This window comes from Salvia miltiorrhiza, chromosome 4, assembly GCF_028751815.1.
Source record: "Salvia miltiorrhiza cultivar Shanhuang (shh) chromosome 4, IMPLAD_Smil_shh, whole genome shotgun sequence".
In the NCBI taxonomy this organism is placed as follows: Eukaryota; Viridiplantae; Streptophyta; class Magnoliopsida; order Lamiales; family Lamiaceae; genus Salvia; species Salvia miltiorrhiza.
This window is the reverse complement of record NC_080390.1, coordinates 53,777,269-53,794,025: the sequence shown is the minus strand read 5'-3', so window position 1 is coordinate 53,794,025 and position 16,757 is coordinate 53,777,269. Positions and strand designations below refer to the sequence as shown.

The 16,757-nt window shown below is 32.3% G+C and overlaps 2 protein-coding genes across 4 annotated transcripts; one reads left to right on the top strand and one right to left on the bottom strand.

The window, feature by feature from the left end:
- The first annotated feature begins 563 nt into the window (after positions 1-563).
- LOC131020633 (uncharacterized) lies at positions 564-4,370 on the top strand. 3 transcript variants are annotated; one of them, XM_057949575.1, is made up of 7 exons: positions 564-1,100; positions 2,472-2,558; positions 2,697-2,828; positions 2,936-2,996; positions 3,276-3,400; positions 3,865-3,939; positions 4,045-4,370. In XM_057949575.1, exons 1-6 carry the CDS (start codon positions 729-731, stop codon positions 3,922-3,924), a joined length of 837 nt encoding a protein of 278 aa, XP_057805558.1. In that variant the 5' UTR covers positions 564-728; the 3' UTR covers positions 3,925-3,939; positions 4,045-4,370. The 3 variants fall into 3 exon arrangements, with proteins under 3 accessions (XP_057805558.1, XP_057805557.1, XP_057805556.1); XM_057949574.1 differs by having other exon boundaries at positions 565-1,100; positions 2,933-2,996; positions 4,101-4,370; XM_057949573.1 differs by having other exon boundaries at positions 565-1,100; positions 2,933-2,996.
- Positions 4,371-4,890: 520 nt separating this feature from the next.
- On the bottom strand, positions 4,891-12,737 carry LOC131023620 (uncharacterized). Its single transcript, XM_057953162.1, has 16 exons — positions 12,410-12,737; positions 12,113-12,183; positions 11,864-11,945; positions 11,555-11,670; positions 11,275-11,442; positions 11,155-11,196; positions 10,803-10,880; positions 9,856-9,966; positions 7,538-7,643; positions 7,244-7,314; positions 6,996-7,077; positions 6,693-6,808; positions 6,405-6,572; positions 6,284-6,325; positions 6,003-6,080; positions 4,891-5,260 (listed from the first exon to the last, which is right to left on the bottom strand). The coding sequence occupies exons 1-16, from the start codon at positions 12,459-12,461 to the stop codon at positions 5,150-5,152; spliced, it is 1,494 nt and encodes a 497-aa protein (XP_057809145.1). The 5' UTR covers positions 12,462-12,737; the 3' UTR covers positions 4,891-5,149.
- Between the last annotated feature and the right edge of the window lie 4,020 nt (positions 12,738-16,757).

Here is a 16,757-nt window from a genome sequence, read left to right as displayed (position 1 = left end):
AACGTCCCTTAGGGACGAATCCTTTCTCCCAGTATATATGTAAAAGTAGAAATTGTATGCATAACACGTTGGATTTGATTAAAGAATAAGAAAGATATACATTTGCTCAACCCGAATAATTTAAAAAGAGATATAGTTTAACATTTTTCATATTAAAAGTTTGAAATTTGAATTCCACTTACGTTTTGTTAGTTAAGTCTGTCGTATTTAATTTAAAATATGATGTTCCTTTGATGTATGATTTGCAGGGTGTTACTATATAAGAACGGTGATAGAAATTGTAGATTATTTTCATTATCAAAATAAAAATAAAAGATACACTATGGTGTGTGGAATATTGTTTCCAATATATTGTTTTCTTAAAATCATTGTTGATGAATAATAAATTAATGCAAAAAATTAATGATTTAAATTGTTTGTGCATATTGGTGCAATTCAAAGTCATTAAAGAGAAAATGTGTTCGTGCGATCAATAATATTTCTTCTCGTTTCCCCTCGAAAAAAAAAACAAAAAAAAAAGAGAGAGCGAAAATGTTTTTGCAGAACCAGTAAAAAAACAAACAAACAATAACTTATCCAAAATGGTTAGAAAATTTATGATGAACAAAAAACACTTATACAAAACTCCCGCCTTTCTGTTTCTTCATTCCAGTAAACAAAACCCTAAATCACTAACAATTGCAAATTGCAATCCCATCACACAATAATCCAAATTCCAATTCAGGAAAATGCCAAAATCCAAATTACCAGAGTCGGAATCCGAAGATAAAGTTTCGACGGAGGAGGAAACCGATGATGAAACGGCGGACGAAAAAGGCACACCTTTAGGTCAGGAGAAAATGTCAAACTATGAAAAGCAGAGATTGCAGAGAATTGAAGAGAATAATAGAAGAATGGAGGCTCTGGGGCTGCGTAAAATGGCAAGTAATTTCACGGGATCTGTTCTAAAAACCCAGAAGAAGAATAACGATAAAAAGGGTAGTAAGAAAATTGTCGATGAAGACGAGGAGTATAATCCAACTCAAGAAGACGATGAAATGAGCTGTTCAGAAGATGAGGATGAAGATGATGAGGAGTTTTCACCGTCGAAGAAGACCAAGGTATTTATAATTTTACAAGATTTGAATGATTTCATATTCCAGAATATAACTTCAGTGATCTCCTATGCTTCGGTATTTTTTTTTTTTTTTTTAAATTTTAATCTTTGTGGCTTTTTTATGTTCCCGTATCATGTTGATTTATTGTTGGTTAATTTATAATTAGAGAATGTGTCATGCTTGGTTTAGAGGGATAATGTGCTGTGTAGTGCTGAAATGCAGTTGTATAGCTGAGTTCTTGCTTATCTAACAAGGTTGAAAGTGAGACTTCTTTTTGTCCCAAAACTTTCAGTGGCTTGCTTTGGTTGAAAGTAGGGATGAATGAGGAAAAATGAACTTGCAGAAGTGTACCCTGGTCGTCGCGTTCATAACTAGTTTAGGGTGAGGAGACCTCTTTTTCCCATTTTTATGGTAATAGTTTAATTCTTCTTGTCCTTTATCATCTTTTGCTTGTCGAAGGATATCTGGCTTTGAAGTTGTTGGGCGGATTGATTTGGTTGGGTGCTATTGGAGAGAGCAGAGCAGGGCTGGTTAGGATTAGGTTACCTTTTTATTACTTGCGGTTGGAGACGTTGTTAGAACCAAGGAGGGCTAGTGTGGGCAAACTTCTACAGAAGAAACACTTTACTATATCAGTAGATTTAGATGATTTTTTACATTTATGCAACGTGTGTGTACGAGTATATTGATATAAGAAATAGTTAGTATGTATTTTTACATTTCTGTAACGTATGTGTGTACATGTGTATTGATAGGAAAATATTAAGTACATTGAAGCTTAGAAGCTATATTAAAATTCAAATGTGCAATAATAGTGAATTTGTATGTATGCCCACCCTTAAACCAGAATCCCGGATCTGCCATTGGTTGGGGGTTTAATCTCTATGGCTATGGTAAGCAGTGAGATTAGACTTGTCATATTTGTCTAGAAAAGTAAGGTGTTTCTGCTATATCGCCGGGCAAGAACTTAAAGTAAAATGGTCCTGTTCTTGTCTACATTTGTGGTGTGTAGAAGACCATTAACTACAGCTTATTTTAATTGGACCATGTAAATGCCAAAGATTAATGAGGATGTACTTAATATGTGATGCATTATGGATTTTATTTTGTGATAGGATTAGGACATCTAATTCATAATAGATCGTATTGAATAGCTAATAAGTTATGCCATTGCAATTTGCATTATGTAGTTGTCCTACTGTGTCAAGTATCATATTATTCGGCTAAGATTGTTTTGGCATACGCCCTCAAGTCCATATATTTGCCCTCCGTTCGATCTATAAGCCTGGCTGTACTGCTAGTAGCATCATGACTGAGAATGCATGTTGGATGTGATTTAGACATTTATTTACTACTTGTCTTGTCTTGATCCAGATTAAGAAAAATAGTACTACTCCTAAGAAGCGAGGCCCCATTAATCCTGACACAGATTTTGTGGACGATGAAGATGCCTTGATGCAGGTAAGATTCCCCCCCCCCCCCTCTTATATAGCCTACATTCCTTCAATTTGTGTTGGTTATAAGGTGCTAAGCTTATAGGATGTTCGAGGTTTCTGAGTAACCGCAGTGTGCATTTTCAACATATATCTTGTGTTGCAGGCGATTGCACTATCTCTACAGGATACTGAGACTTTTGATGCTCATGTTATGAACCCTGCACCTTCAGCAAATGACAAAAGAAAAGAAAATCCGTCTGTTCAGGATGGTTCAGGAAAGAAGGGAAGAAATCCGGTTAGTATTATTCGTTGCTAGTGATTTGAATAAGATAAGAATAGTATCACTTCTCACTATATTTTATGTAATCTCATATTCTTATACACGCCATCTTCTGTCAGAAGAAAACCAGCCGAGTCCAAATGAACGAAGATGAAATGCTTATACACTTCTTTCAGTTTGATGGTAATGAAAAACTCATTCTTTGATTATTCAGTTTATATGTGTGTAAAGAATTTTTTTTGTCCTTTGTGTAGTACAGAACAGATTCTACTAAAACTCGATCAAAGCATCTGTCATAGGAAGAGCTATAAATTCATAGAATTTTACAATTGATATATGCAGAAACATCATCCAACAAATCAACTAGTGATTTGCATTTCGGAAAAAATACAATGTTTCATTTTTACCAACTTCTCGGTTCCTCTATCATTGCTTACGTGTGATTTCTTGAAATGTCGACAGAATCTGGGAAAGGGACCCTCACCCTCAGAGATGTACAGAGACTAGCAGCCACCCATGATTTTACATGGTCTGAAAAGGAGATAGCTGATATGATATATTGCTTTGATAGTGATGGAGATGGAAAGGTCAGTACATCTTTCCGCTGTCTTATGGATTGATAATTCCTGAACAAATGTTATTTAGTTACTATGTTTAGACATGGGATAAATTGTGGAGTAAATAAAATTAATCAAGAGAATGTAAATTGAAAAGGCTAAATTGTCAAATATGTCCCGGACTATTACTGTTTTTTGGTTCTCTCCTAACTCTCGACTTTGACCAATTAATACCCAAACTAGGCAAATCTACTGGATAAATTTTTTGGCACCCGCCGAAAGGTGAGTAGGATCTTCATGAATTTGATGTGGCTAGAGAGCTTAAGTGGTGTAAAGAAAGGGGTAATTGCAAAATAAATCACGAACTTATATCCATTTTGCAATTTCAACCTCATTTTCAAACCTTTTGCACCGTACTTTTTTTTTATTCTGAATATATATATGTATGAGATTACTACTTCTGTTCATCATTGACCCTCTACACGCCCTTTCAGATAAGTTTTGATGATTTCCGAAAGATCGTTGTTAGATGCAACATGTTGAAAGCTTCTTAAAAGGATATGTAACTGGTAAGTTGGGAGATCCTCATCATCATCGTCTTTGCATTGTTCTTTTGGAAATTCAGTGTTTAGGCACTGACTTAACTTGATTCCACTCGATCTCGTTTTTGTTAGGTTGATGAATCTTTAAGTAAATGATATACTGTTGAACCTGAAATATGACATTTCAGCTGGACAAGACCTACTTTTTCACTAGTTAAGGTTCACCAAGAGCCTTCCATGGAAATTCATCTTCAATTTGGAATAGTGGTATCATATGTATATATGTAAATACTTCTCATCCTTAGGTTCTTTTACCTTTACCTTTTGCTTCATTGGATCCTATTACTTTTTTGTTTTAGTAAGTCCCCTTACTTTTTATATTTGATGTTATTCAATCATTACTTTTTATATTTGATGTAACTTTTCCATTAGTTATAACAAGTTGCCATTTTTGTGTACATATATTCCACATCATATCCTAATTGAAAATTTGATACAAGATTTATGCCAAAAAAAAATCTAATATCAAAATCAAATAAGAAATTATTTCTTCCATCTCGTTTTGGCGAACATGACATCTTTTTAAGAGTTTTTTCAACACCTTTTAGGCATCAGAAGTTGATTGGTTTTTATTACTTTTCTTACTTTTTACATGCTTTTAACTCAATAGGATTAGAGCCTTCAAATTGATTCATGGGCACACAAGAAACTGAAGAAGAAAAAGAAGATTTCTTGATTAAGCTTTAGGTTTTCTAACGGTAATACATTGAATTTAGTTTGAAAATGATGGATGATATTATATAAATAACGAATAAAGTATCAAATACAAAAGTACGAGGACCTACCAAAATAAATTAAATGTACAAAAACCTGAAAATCCATTTTGCATTTATTATATTTATAAGAGTTTATAATTTATATTTATACTTGGCCACAGCAGGGTGTTTTAAACATGTAATGAAACTTAGTAGCAAAGGCTTGATAATCTGAGCTAACCATTATACAAGTTCCAACCTCATCTGCAAACAATCAGGCATTCTAGTGATTGAGACGCAATCAATCACGATAAACAAGTAAAACCTAAAAGTACTAAACCCAGTTGTAATAATGTGAAAAAATATATGTATCCTTGTAAAAAATAACTGAAAAAGAAGGCTAAAGCTAGTCACACAACAAATGCACTTGAGCAATTACTGATTTTGATAACTGAATGTAGTAACACAAACGCATCGGGTGATTATGTTCTCTTCAAAAGATACCCCAACAGGATCCCGATCAAGCAAACGATGATGACGTACATGATGGGGACACCGCCAGCGCTTCTTTGACCTTGACGTCTCAGCAGCTCCTGCATGCCATAAGCAGATGATTAACTAAAATGATTCAAGGTAGAATTTCAATCCCTCATGTGAAGCGTAATAGAAAAAGCTAATCTATCCAAAGCTGATCCGAATCCTAGGACCATCGTGAAACATTACCTTACAATTCTGCCAAATCTCAATTAGAGTGTAATGTCACACTGAACTTGAAACTTATTACAAATAAAAGGATGTTTTGAAGCTGGCTTTCTACAAATCCAATTCTTCCAATTCTTCACTAAAAGAAACACTATTTGGCTATAAAGAGGATATCAACAAGCAACTACATGTAGACACATAACTGACAGAAGTCAGAATTTGTTCAATCCATTTTCGGCCAGCTTATCCATATGTTCATAAGAATGTTCTTTTGTCTTATTTAAAAAGTGAGTTGAGTTTTCACGCGTTCAGTGATTCTCAGAATCAAATAAATATTTTCTGTGAATTTGATTAGATGAATGGTAGGGGCTTCTTGATGATATTGGCAAGTAAATAATGCTTAGCATACAGCCTCGGTACATTGCTGGTTCTAGCATTCAGGTTTGCCAAATCATAATCATGGGATCACAAAGTGGGGGCCAGGTTCATTTGAAAACCTTTTCAAGGTGTTCTATCTCCAGTAGTCCAAAGTACAAAACATGATAAAAAATAAATCATAGTATTATATTTATTCTTAATACTTCATCATTGACCTTAAAAAAAAGTCTAAGAAATCAGACATTAAATGATTACCAGTTCTTGCTGAAGCCTGTTATTTTGCTGAATAGCAGATTGTTTTTCCTCGGTCAGCTTCGAGATGAGGGCTTTCACCTACAAACAAGCAAAAGACCAACGATCAGCAAACAGAATACCGTTATGAACTTAACCAGTGTCAGGACAAAGATATCATCTCAATCATATTCAGTAAATTCCTGAACTCATAAAACATGAAGATGATAGACACAAGAACCAAGAACCCAAATTACATAACTAGTGACAAGACATAGAGAGAAACAGAAAATGAATAATATAACCTCTGATGTGACTTCATTTGTTTCAAGGAATCCTTTCGACATCTGCAAAGTCATAAAGAGAATGATAGATTATTGTTCTTTAACCTTATATATCAGATTGGCTAGATAGAAATATACTTACCACGTTCAAATCAGAAGCCTGATTTACAGTCCCATTATCCGACACCGATGCCCTTGGTGAGGAACCTTCCTCTGAACCCTCTCGCACTGGTGAAGGTGGTTGAGGGGGTGGAACGTAGGCTACTCTCAATTTGCATTCATCTACTTGGTTCCCCGACTCTTTGTTGAACTAAATGCAGATCAGGTAAATCCGTAAATATATTTAACATCTTTGACAAAACATTCACAGCCCTAACAATCTTGGTTTAAAAACATATACTGCATGCTGCAGAAAGAATCATAAAATTACCATTTCTGGAGTAATATCCTTTGCAGATACCCCAGGGTTCACCACTACACTCTGGAGGAGAAACTTATCCCTGCATTGCATATCCGGTGGAGCCTCTTTTTGGGCTTGCATGGTAACTGAATGAATGACCAAAGAATTCCAGATTCACTATTATGTAAGGACGCAATAACAAAATATCCTCTTAAATAAACATTTCCACCATCTAAAAGTAACTAACTTCACATAAAACGTAGTTGAAATGTAAATCTATTAGCGGCCGCATGCACAAACATTTAGAAAGAGAGGTAGTATGGAGAGGGAGACCTGTAACATCACAACTAGAGTGTGGCATCACGACTCCAGTGTTTGGCCTCACACAGTACTTCTTCGGATTTGTTGTCTTCACCTAAATATAGAAGCAGAAACCCAAAAAGAAGGTATTTCAGATACTTCGACTCAAAATCAAGGGCATTTCTTATTCATGTTTTCTTCAAATTCACAAAATGAATAAAACATTAAGTAAAACGTAATCTTAATCCAAATGAAGGCTATTAAGGACACAAAACAGCTACCTTGAATGCAACATGATTCTCAGACTTGTTCGTCAATTGCATCGAACATGAGATCTGCTTCTTCAATTCGACTAGCACACACCACAAAATGCAAAACATATTAACCCAAGAACATCAGAACCAGGAAGAATCTAAAGTGTGGATCTAAAAAAAAAAAAAAATCAGCCTCAGTCACCATTTTCCCTAAATTACGGAATCTTCTAGAACTCAAAAAAAAAAAAAAAAAAAAAAACCTTCCATCACACTAAGACAGACCTAAATTCGAAACAGATATACAAGAGGCATCTCACTTACATGGGAATTGAAGTTCGAGAGGTTCAATCTGAAGGAGCTCGCAGTTACTCATCTCTACGCGGATCGCTGCTGTCCGCCGGCAAATTGATCGTGTCAAAAATTCCGGCTATCGGCAGCGGAGATTGAATCCAATCACCGTTTGACGGCGGAAGGCGATATTAATTAGGAGGTGAAGGAGGAGAGAGATCTGGGGTTTTCGAAATTTAGGAAATTTTGCGCTAGGCTTTTCTTCCAGTTTAGAGAGAGAGAGAGAGAGAGTGGGAGAGAAATAAATTACGCAAAATGTGGAAACTGCAGAGCGTCTATTAAAATATGAATAATTTATTGTTAATTCCACTTTAGCCCTTCAATTAAACTCGATATATATTGCCTCTAGACTTTTGGTTCGAACATAGGTAAAAAAACAAAATGATACTCTCTCCGTCCCGCTTGAAATGATCCTAAATTTTTCGACACGACGAGTAAGAAATGTGTGATAAAAGTATAAAGTGGTAGTGGGACCATCCAAAAAATAATATTAAATATTTCTAAATTTGATTAAGGAATGTGTAATAAATGTGTAAAGTGATGGTGAACCATCCAAAATAAAAATAGGGTCATTTGAAGCTGGGACGGAGGAAGTAAAATTTAAAAGAGAAAAACAAGAGGGTTTGGTTTTGTAAAATTCAACTTGTTAGAGAACCCAGTGTTGTGCCCAAAAAATAACTGTTATAACATAAAATTAAAATAAACACAGAATTGATTTCAGTGTAAAGTATAGACGATGATAGTAGATAATTTATTTACATTACAGTTTTACATGTATTTATAGGCAGAGAACTAAGAATTCTAGTAAGACTTATAATAGGACTATGATTCTTCATATTTATCCATATCTTCGTGATAATCTCCTTCTTTATCGAATATTTGATAGTCTTTGAGATAGCTTCAAATCCTGAAATATTTGATAGTCTTTGAGATAGCTTCAAATCCCGAAAAATCAGGATTGCTAGACCGTGGACAGCGCTGTCTTAATCTCTCGGTCTTCAAAGGAGGCATATTTTTGTCCTCATCAACTACAATTGAGTTTGTGAACTAATTCATAAAGTAATAGATATATTTAACTTACCATTTAACATATTGTTTAAAATTTCTTCTTAATATGATACTAGAGTTGCCCTTTATTGATGCACAATAACAATTATAGTTAAAATAAGTATATATAAAATTAAATTAGAAAAAAGTCTAAATATGACATCAAAATGGTATAAATTTTATAATTTTGAATTTTATACAATATTTATAGTTATAGTTATATTACAAAATACTATTAATCCTTTAATTTTATTTTATTTTCAAAAATGCCACTAATTCAATTTAAAATTGATTTCAAATTGAATATTAACTTTTTAATACTCCCTCCGTCCAAAAAAAAATATTTTTGTCATTTTGAGATGTCCATAAAAATTACTAATTTCTTTCTATTTTTAAAAACTATCTATTACATTGTGGACCATATTCTCCATTCACATTTCACATTAAGATTAGAGCCTTTAAATTGAATCATGGGCACACAAGAAACTGAATAAGAAAAGGAAGAAGAATTCTTGATTAAGATCTAGGTTTTCTAAACGCAAATACCAGGAGTACTAGTATTTAATTAGGATATATATGACATATAATTTACTTTTAAAATGATGGATGATATTATTTACAACGAACAAATTAACAAATTTATTGAAAGGGCTACATAAAAATCAAATACACGAATACGAGGACCTACTAAAACAAAACAAAAAATATATACTCCCTACCGTTACTTTTAGGCACAAAAATTAAAAAATATGTAATTAATAGATAAAATGGATTGATAAAAATAATTTAAATATTAAGTATATAAAAAAAATATATTGTCAAAAAAGAAACAATACATTTATAATTGGGCAAAAGGAGTAGTATAAAACAAGATTTAAATGTACAATAACTTGCTAATGCATTTTACGTTTAATATATTGATAAAAGTAATAATTTATCATATATTTATACTCCTATTGAGTTTTTCCTAGAGTACTAAACCGAGTTGAAATAATGTGAAAAAATATATATGTATCCTTGTAAAAAAAATAACTGAAAAAGAAGGCAAAAACTAGTCACACAACAAATGCACTTGAGCAATTACAGAAACCAACCAAACCATCTAGGCATGAATGTTTTCTACAGTCAAGCAAACAACTAACCAAAAATATTAAGCTCTTATAAGTGACATCCCTTCAATGTCCTAAAATTTGAACATGCAGGCAACTGATTTGATAACTGAATGTAGAAACACAAACACATCATCTCTTCAAAAGATACCCCAACAAGATCCCGATCAAGCTAACGATGATGACATACATGATGGGGACACCGCCAGCGCTTTTTTGACCTTGACCTTGACGTCTCACCAGCTCCTGCATGCCATAAGCAGATGATTAACTAAAATGATTCAAGGTAGAATTTCAATCCCTCATGTGAAGCGTAATAGAAAAAGCTAATCTATCCAAAGCTGATCCGAATCCTAGGATCATCGTGAAACATTACATTACAATTCCGCTAAATCTCAATTAGAAAGTAATGTCACGCTGAACTTGAAACTTACAGTAAAAGGATGAATTGAAGCTGACGTTCCACAAATCGAATTCTTTACTAAAAGAAACGCTGTTTGGCTATAAGGAGGATATATAACAAGCAACTACAAGAAATCCGATTTTTCACAAAACACATAACTGAAAGAAGTCGGAATTTGTTCAATCCATTTTCAGCCAACTTATCCATATGTTCATAAGAATCTTCTTTTTTGTCTTATTTAAAAATTGAGTTGAGTTTTCATGCGTTCAGTGATTCTCACGATCAAATAGATATTTCTGTGAATTTGATTAGATTAATGGTAGGGACTTCTTGACGATATTGGCCAGTAAATAATGCTTAGCATACAGCCTAATAGATTGCTGGTTCTAACATTCAGGTTCGCCAAATCATAATCATGGGATCACAAAGTGGAGGCCAAGTTCATTTAAAAACAATTCAATTCAGAGCAGAAACCAATTGGAGCGTGGTGATCAAATAAAGCACAAATCCACACTGCCATAGTCGAACAATATAAACATGTTTCTGAATTTTTCAAGGTCTTCTATCTCCAGTAGTCCAAAGTACACAACCAGATAAGAAAATAAATCATATTATATTCTTAATACTTCATCGTTGACCTTCAAAAAAAGTCTTAGAAATCAGACATTTAAATGATTACCAGTTCTTGCTGAAGCCTGTTATTTTGCTGAATAGCAGATTGTTTCTCCTCAGTCAGCTTCAAAATGAGGGCCTTCACCTACAAACAAGTAAAAGACCAACGATCAGCAAACAGAATACCCTTACGACCTTAACTAGTGTCAGGACAAAGATATCATCTAAATCAAATTCAGTAAACTCCTGAACTCCTAAAAACAGGAAGATGACAGGTAAAACAAAATATCATAAAAGGGTCACTCCAGCTAGACCCACCTAACACAATTCTAAAAGAAGTGATAGACACAAGAACCACGAACCCAAATTACATAACTAGTAACAAGACATATAGAGAAACAGAAAATGAATAATATAACCTCTGATGTGACTTCATTTGTTTCAGGGAATCCTTTTGACATCTGCAAAGTCACAAAGAAATGAAAGATTATTGTTCTTTAATCTTATATATCATCTTGGCTAGATAAAAATATACTGACCACGTTCAAATCAGAAGACTGATTTACAGTCCCATTCTCTGACACCGATGCCCTTGGGGAGGAACCTTCCTCTGAACCCTCTCGCACTGGTGAAGGTGGTTGAGGGGGTGGAACATAGGCTACTCTCAATTTGCATTCATCTACTTGGTTCCCCGAGTCTTTGTTGAACTAAATGCAGATCAGGTAAATATATTTAACATCTTTGACAAAACATTCACAGCCTTAACAATCTTTGTTATAAAACATATACTGCATGCTGCAGAAAGAATCATAAAATTACCATTTCTGGAGTAATATCCTTTGCAGATACCCCAGGGTTCACCACTACACTCTGGAGGAGAAACTTATCCCTGCATTGCATATCCGGTGGAGCCTCTTTTTGGGCTTGCATGGTAACTGAATGAATGACCAAAGAATTCCAGACTCACTCTTATGTAAGGACGCAATAACAAAATATCCTCTCAAAAACATTTCCACCACCAAAAAGTAACTAAATTTACAGAAACCGTAGTTGAAATGTAAATCTATTTGTGGCCGCATGCACAAACATTTAGAGAGAGAGAGAGAGAGGTGGGACGGAGAGGGAGACCTGTGACATCACAACTAGAGTGTGGCATCACGACTCCAGTGTTTGGCCTCACACAGTACTTCTTCGGATTTGTTGTCTTCACCTGAATATAGAAGCAGAAACCCAAAAAGAAGGTAATTCAGATACTTCCGACTCAACATCAAGGGCATTTCTTACTTGTGTTTTCTTCAAATTCACAAAACGAATAAAACATCAAGTAAAACGTAATCCTAATCCAAATGAAGGCCATTAAGGATACAAAACAGCTACCTTGAATGCAACATGATTCTCAGACTTGTTCGTCAATTGCATCGAACATGAGATCTGCTTCTTCAATTCGACTATCACACGCCACAAAATGCAAAACATATTAACCCAAGAACATCAGAACCAGGAATAATCTAAAGTGTAGATCTAAAAGAATAAAATTTAAATCAGCCCCAGTCACCATTTTCCCTAAATCACGGAATCTTCTATAACTCAATTGAACAAAAAAAAAAAAAAAACTTCCATCACACTAAGACAGACCTAAATTCGAAACAGAAACACAAGAGGCATCTCACTTACATGCGAATTGAAGTTCGAGAGGTTCAATTTCAAGGAGCTCGCAGGTACTCATCTCTAAGCGGATCGCTGCAGTCCGCCGGATAACTGATCGCGTTAAAGATTCCGGCTGTCGGCGGCGGAGATTGAATCCAATCACCGTTTCACGGCGGAAAGCGATATTAATTAGGAGGCGAAGGAGGAGAGAGATCTGGGGTTTTCGAAATTTAGGAAATTTTGTGCTGGCTTTTCTTCCGGTTTAGAGAGAGAGAGAGAGAGAGTGGAAGAGAAATAAATTACGCAAACGTGGAAAGTGCAATGCGTCTATTAAAATATGAATAATTTAAGATTAATTCCACTTTGGCCCTTCAATTAAACTGCATATATATTGCTCTAGACTATTCTAAGAGAGAGTTTGGTTCCAACAGGCAACAGGTAAAAAACAAAATGATATAATAAAAAAAGAAAATAAAGAAGGTTTGGTTTATGTAGGAGTATATAATTTCTACAAATTGTATTTTATCATTATTGAACAAATAATTCAAAAAGCATGTGATCTGTGAGGCCTAGTTCAAGTAATAAAATTGAGGCTTTCAAAGCTCGAGGTTTTGAGTTTAATTCTATCTACGTGTGTAACGTGTGGTGTAATTGTATCACTTTTATGTGGATAGTGTGTCCATCTTTGTGTGGATAGTAGTCCCGCATACGTGTGACTATTTTTCCACATTTATATGGTGTAGGGGTTCTGTCTGCGTGCGGTGTATTTTTTCCGTTTTTGTGTGAACAGTGTGGTGTAGTTTTTCTACTTTTATGTGGATAATGTTTTCACCTTTGTGTAGGTAATGGTTCCACCTACCTGCGGTCATTTTCCCATGTTTGTTTTGTGATTAGGTTTCGTTTGCGTACTGATTGGTTATTTAATTATATTTAGATACTTCTTTTAATTCTAATTAAAAAAAATGTGGTAATAAAGTCAAACCTACAGCCATTAAATATAAGATTTTTAAGATTAAACCTTAATTATTCTATCACTGAACCAACATAAACGCCATAGTGTATTTTTAAAATTTGATATTATTAGTGCAATATTTGGAAAATCATTTATGAATGTGTGACCTTATTATTTTTGTGGAACAATTAATTTAAACTAAATTTATCATAAAAATATTAAATTAATTATCATTATAAACACTACTTTAAATGAGACTATTTCTCCATTTATAATACAATAATCAATTTTCTTAAATTTTGTTTCGTCCCTTACTAAAACTAATTTTTGTGGACGAATGGAGTATTAACTACGTATTCAATATATTTGGCTAGTTTCTTTTCATTAGACTGTCTATAACTAATTTCTTATGACTATAAATAAACATGTAAATTTATTTAATAACGAGTTCAACCGAGAAACTTATTTTATATTACTGATTCAGCTTTTAATTTACCTCACGAGCTTTAAATATATATTACTCTCTACGTTTCAATTTGTAATATCTATTTGAGAGTGACACGAATTTTAATAAAGTGTTTGAGTGTGTTGTGAGTGAAATAAAGGTCTAATCATTTATGTGAGTGTTAAAATAATTAAAATAAAGTAATGATTTCATCTACTATTACTAAAAATAGAAATAAATATTAAAAAACAATAAATCTATGCAACCACATTGTGGCCACCCACACACTAATATAATAAGGATAATCTTGATTTATTTAATTTATTTTTTTAAATAAAAATAGGATTTAGTTATTTTATTATATTCTCTATATTGTACTTATTTTTTTAAATTTTTTTTGCATTTTTTATTTTTAATTTATTTTTTAATAAAAATAAAAAAGTTACCAAAAAATTGCAAAAAAATTAATGTAGAGAATATGATAAAATGACTAAATCTTATTTTTATTTTAAAAAATAAGTTAAATAAATTAAATTATTTTTTACTTAAGTAAATTATGGGCAGCCACAATGTGGCTGTTTAGCATTACTCATTAAAAAATGGGACTGTCAAAAAGAAAAATATGAATATTAAAAATTGTGATAAAGATAATATTATATTATACATAGTTGGAGTTGGCAATGCGAGATTTATCAGATTCTCTTGACCAACACCCTTTATTGTCTTGTAATTTACGACATACAACTTCCTATCAATGTGTTAGGTAGTAGTAATATTGTAGCAATAAAGGATCGAGTAGATAGAATAGGAATTTGTTATACTTTTAAGTCAATTTTTGTGTAAATTAAATGTGAATCTTCACCTTTAATTTTGTATTTATTTGTTATACGTTTATTGGGTTTATTATAACGATCAAAACCAGAGTGAGGGGAGAGTTTAAAGTTAGCATTTCTCAATTTATTTTATTATTAATAATTTTAATGATCATCAGATGATGAAGCACAATATGTTGGTAAGATGTTTTTCCTCCAATCAATAAATCAAAGTTCAAGCCATCTAAATATTAGAGTGTGAGTGTGTTTTTATGTGATCATCATTTTTTATGGAGAGTAATGGTATTTGATCCTTAGTTACCTTCCCAATCAAAAAATGAAAAAAAAAAAAAAAAAAAAAAACCAAAACAAAACGATAGTACATGCTTACATAGCATGGCATCCTATTTTTAGTGAATATTCTATAAAAATTGTTATTTAAGTTAATGAAACAAAGAATAGAACAATAGTAGCATAAAGAAGGAACTTATTAAATCATTCAATTTGATTTTACGTTGCAATCACTATTTAATAAGACAATCAAATGAATATATAGCAATATTATCGTTTCTATGTAGATATTCTTTTCTTTGTTTTGTATTTTTTGTTATCTTTATTTCATTGGTTGGCATAGCCGCATAGGCATAGCATAGCAAGATTCTCAAATAATATTTTTTATTGTTAGTAGTATCTTTTCATATATTCTAGCACTATAAATGCATATATGTTCAAAATATAAATAGTTTTTTAATGTAAATATAATAAAATTTGTATTTATAATATTAGAATGAAAAATACACACCACCACCATTTGATACACGATAAATGAATTAAACTCATAGTATAAGTTACAACTGATAAAAGCAAGAATTTTAAATAAAATATTATTTGCTTACAAAGAAAGACAAATATGTGCATTTTCATAGATATTCTAAATATAGGCATTGTCTTGCAATTATCACGATAGGGTGATTCCTTTCACGTAAAAGTGAATATAAAGGCAAAAGAATAATGCCACCATTATTACTCAACATTGCCCTTTCACTATCATATACATATACATAATTCCTACTTATATAGACCTAAATTTTCACCAGTTTTTAAAATTTTGCATTTACAGATACCATTTTTTTTAAATGTGGGTCAATAAGAATAAAGTCACCCGGCGAATTAAGCATCTTTTTTATTTTTTATGAAATATTTTGCAGAAAAAAGAAAGAACTTTTTTTTTTTTGTATTTTCTTGGTAAATACTTTTTTTTTTTGGTAAAAAGTTATACCAATTGACCCTTGACCTTTCTGTTTGATACTATTATAATTTAACGTAAATTTTCAATATAATATTGTGATGATTTGATTCGATTTTTATGTTTTTTAAATGTAAGTGGAGCATATTTATAGATTTGGCCCTTTTTGTTACGGCTGGTCATAGTCTTGATATTTAATTTGATTAGTGTTGTTAATTACTAGTTGTTACGATGATTATAAGATAGCATTAATTTGAGTAGTGTTTAGTCTTTTTTCAATTGATTTTGGTTGAAGCTGACTGACCCCCACAAGTTGCAGGAATTAATGTATGTATCGATTTATTTGCAAATTGTTTGAATTCAATATATTAGTCTATTAGATAAGAGTTTGTTTGAACTGAATTGACAAAGTTCGATCACAAAGCAAATGAATACTTGGGTTTTGTAATATTCAACTCGTTAGAGAACCTACAATTGAGTTAGTGAACTAATTCATAAAATATAGATGTATTAAACTTACCATTTAACATATAAAAGTTTCTTCTTAATTATGATATATATAATTAAACATCTTTAGTAAGAAAGTGGTAGATTTTAATATATGATTTTTTAAGAATCTATATTTATTTTAATTATTAGTGAATAGTAATCTTAGTATATTGTACATTATCATTCTTTAGCATTTTGAATATGATTACGGTAGCATATAAATTACTGAATATCCATATAAGAAAAATTATTTCACACACCAATTTTAAATTTTTTTTATGTTGTTGCATACTCTTCCATTTTTCGGTCAAACTTTGTGCTAAAATAATCGTATAAAATCTTACGCCCGTTGATTACTAAAATGACATTGATTTAGGCATATCAAAACAATATCATTTGTATTTAAAATTAACATCTAACTAAACTAGGGC